The sequence below is a fragment of the Mauremys reevesii genome, linkage group 13, assembly GCF_016161935.1.
Source record: "Mauremys reevesii isolate NIE-2019 linkage group 13, ASM1616193v1, whole genome shotgun sequence".
In the NCBI taxonomy this organism is placed as follows: Eukaryota; Metazoa; Chordata; order Testudines; family Geoemydidae; genus Mauremys; species Mauremys reevesii.
This window is the reverse complement of record NC_052635.1, coordinates 2,087,075-2,089,135: the sequence shown is the minus strand read 5'-3', so window position 1 is coordinate 2,089,135 and position 2,061 is coordinate 2,087,075. Positions and strand designations below refer to the sequence as shown.

General features: G+C 44.6%; 1 protein-coding gene across 1 annotated transcript; it reads right to left on the bottom strand.

The window, feature by feature from the left end:
* Positions 1–704: 704 nt before the first annotated feature.
* LOC120380762 (olfactory receptor 6M1-like) lies at positions 705–1,658 on the bottom strand. Its single transcript, XM_039498702.1, has one exon. The coding sequence runs from the start codon at positions 1,656–1,658 to the stop codon at positions 705–707; it is 954 nt and encodes a 317-aa protein (XP_039354636.1).
* Between the last annotated feature and the right edge of the window lie 403 nt (positions 1,659–2,061).

Sequence of the window (2,061 nt, the reverse complement as noted above, 5' to 3'; positions counted from 1 at the left end):
AATTATGATGAAGAACAAGTTTAAGCTGTGTTGTAACATGCATTTTTTGCCTGGACTGCTCAAGACCTGAATGCTTCTGTAGGAGGAACTCTTTGAGTTGGCTTCTTAAATACCTTCATGCTGTTTCACATCTGAAACACCACTTCCAGCAGCTCCCATTGGCCCGGAGCAGCGATCCGCGGCCAGTGGGAACCACGATCAGCCAGACCTGCAGACGGGGCAGGTAAACACACCAGCCTGGCCCTCCAGGGGCTTTCCCTACACAAGCGGCGACCTCTGTTTGAGAAACCCTGGACTAACAGACCTGTTGGAGCATAAGCTTTCGTGGGTGAATACCCACTTCATCAGATGCAACTTCCACTACATGCATCCGACGAAGTGGGTATTCACCCACGAAATCTCATGCTCCAATACGTCTGTTAGTCTATAAGGTGCCAAAGGACTCTTTGTCGCATTTTATCAATGCAGTGTTTGTTCTCTCGATAATTGCACATTGATCTCAAGTGGGTGACAGTTCAGCACTTTAAAGGAAGGTTTAATTATTCTAATTATTTTCTTGAATAATAGAATTGACTGAACATTTATTCATAACAAATACATGTGAAGGAAAGAGTATTATGCAAAACTGGGCTACTGATTAGTGGATTGATTCATGCCCTTCCATTAGCTTTCTGTTGCTTTTCTTTTATCTATTTGGAAGCATGTCACAGATCAGAGAGCAACTTTGCAGTGCTCAAGCTAAACGTTTCTCTCAGAGCGAGTTTCACAGTCTTGTTTCTGAGGCTGTAGATAAAAGGGTTGAGGAAAGGGTACAGGACAGTGTTCAGCAGAGCCATCCCTTTGTTGAGGTTCAAGGAGGAATTTCCTGAAGGTGTGGCATACAACACAATGCAGCTCCCATAGGCAATTGCCAAAGATGTGAGATGAGACCCACACGTAGCAAAAGCTTTCTGTCTGCCTATGGCCGTTGGGATTCGGAGAATAGAAAATAAGATGCTCACATATGACAACATCGTTAGGCATAATGAGCTCAGCACTAAAGTTGAGATCAAAATAGAATCCACCCTTCTAACCCCACTGGTGTCAGTGCAGGACAGTAGGAAAAGGGGTGTGGTGTCACAGAAGAAATGGTTGATCACATTTGGCCCACAGAAACTCAACTTCGAAATGAGGAGCATCCGGAAACTCATAACCATAAAACCTCCCACCCATGTACCAAGAACTAACTGGATACAGAATCTCTGCTTCATGATGGTGGTATATTGCAAAGGGCGGCAGATGGCAACATAACGATCAAAGGACATGACCACTAGGAAGGCTAACTCTGTTGCACCTAAGGCGAAATAGAAGAAGGACTGGGCCATGCAGCCGTGGAATGAAATGGTTTTGCTGATTGAGAGAAAGTTCAACATCAGCTTAGGGCTTGTGACTGAGGTGAACCATGTTTCCAAGAAGGACAAATTGGCGATGAAAAAGTACATGGGAGAGTGGAGTCGGTGATTCACCCACCCTATGAAAATGATGACCACGTTGCCCGTCACTGTGATCAGGTAGGTGAGGAGAAGAATCAGGAACAGGAAAATCTTCAGTTTCTCACCAAGGCTGGAAAATCCCAGTAGGATGAACTCAGACACAGCCGTTTCATTCCTTTCCTCCATGTCCAACGTCAGCCTTGGCTCTGGAAAGAGTTACAGTGAAAATAAGTTTCAGAGGGGTAGCTGCGTTAGTCTGTATCAACAAAAAGCTTTCATGGGCTATAACCCACTTCATCAGATGCATCTAATGAAGTGGGTTATAGCCCACGAAAGCTAATGCCCAAATAGTGAAAAGAAGAGCATGCCATTTTCATAGATTCATACATTTTAAAGCCAGATGAGACCCTTTGGATTTTCTAGTCAGCTTGTTTGCCTAACATAGATCATAGCATTTGACCTTGTACCTCCGCCATTAATCATCTCACTAGTCATGAGCTGCCCCTCCCTGATTCAACGCCGCTGTCTCAGGTTTGGTACTACTGGCCTTATACTCCTTTAATATTGCTCTCCGGACACTTGCCGTAAA

Bases quoted from the DNA above. Each gene is read 5' to 3' on its own strand.
- LOC120380762 (XM_039498702.1), bottom strand. From the start codon at position 1,658: ATGGAGGAAAGGAATGAAACGGCTGTGTCTGAGTTCATCCTACTGGGA.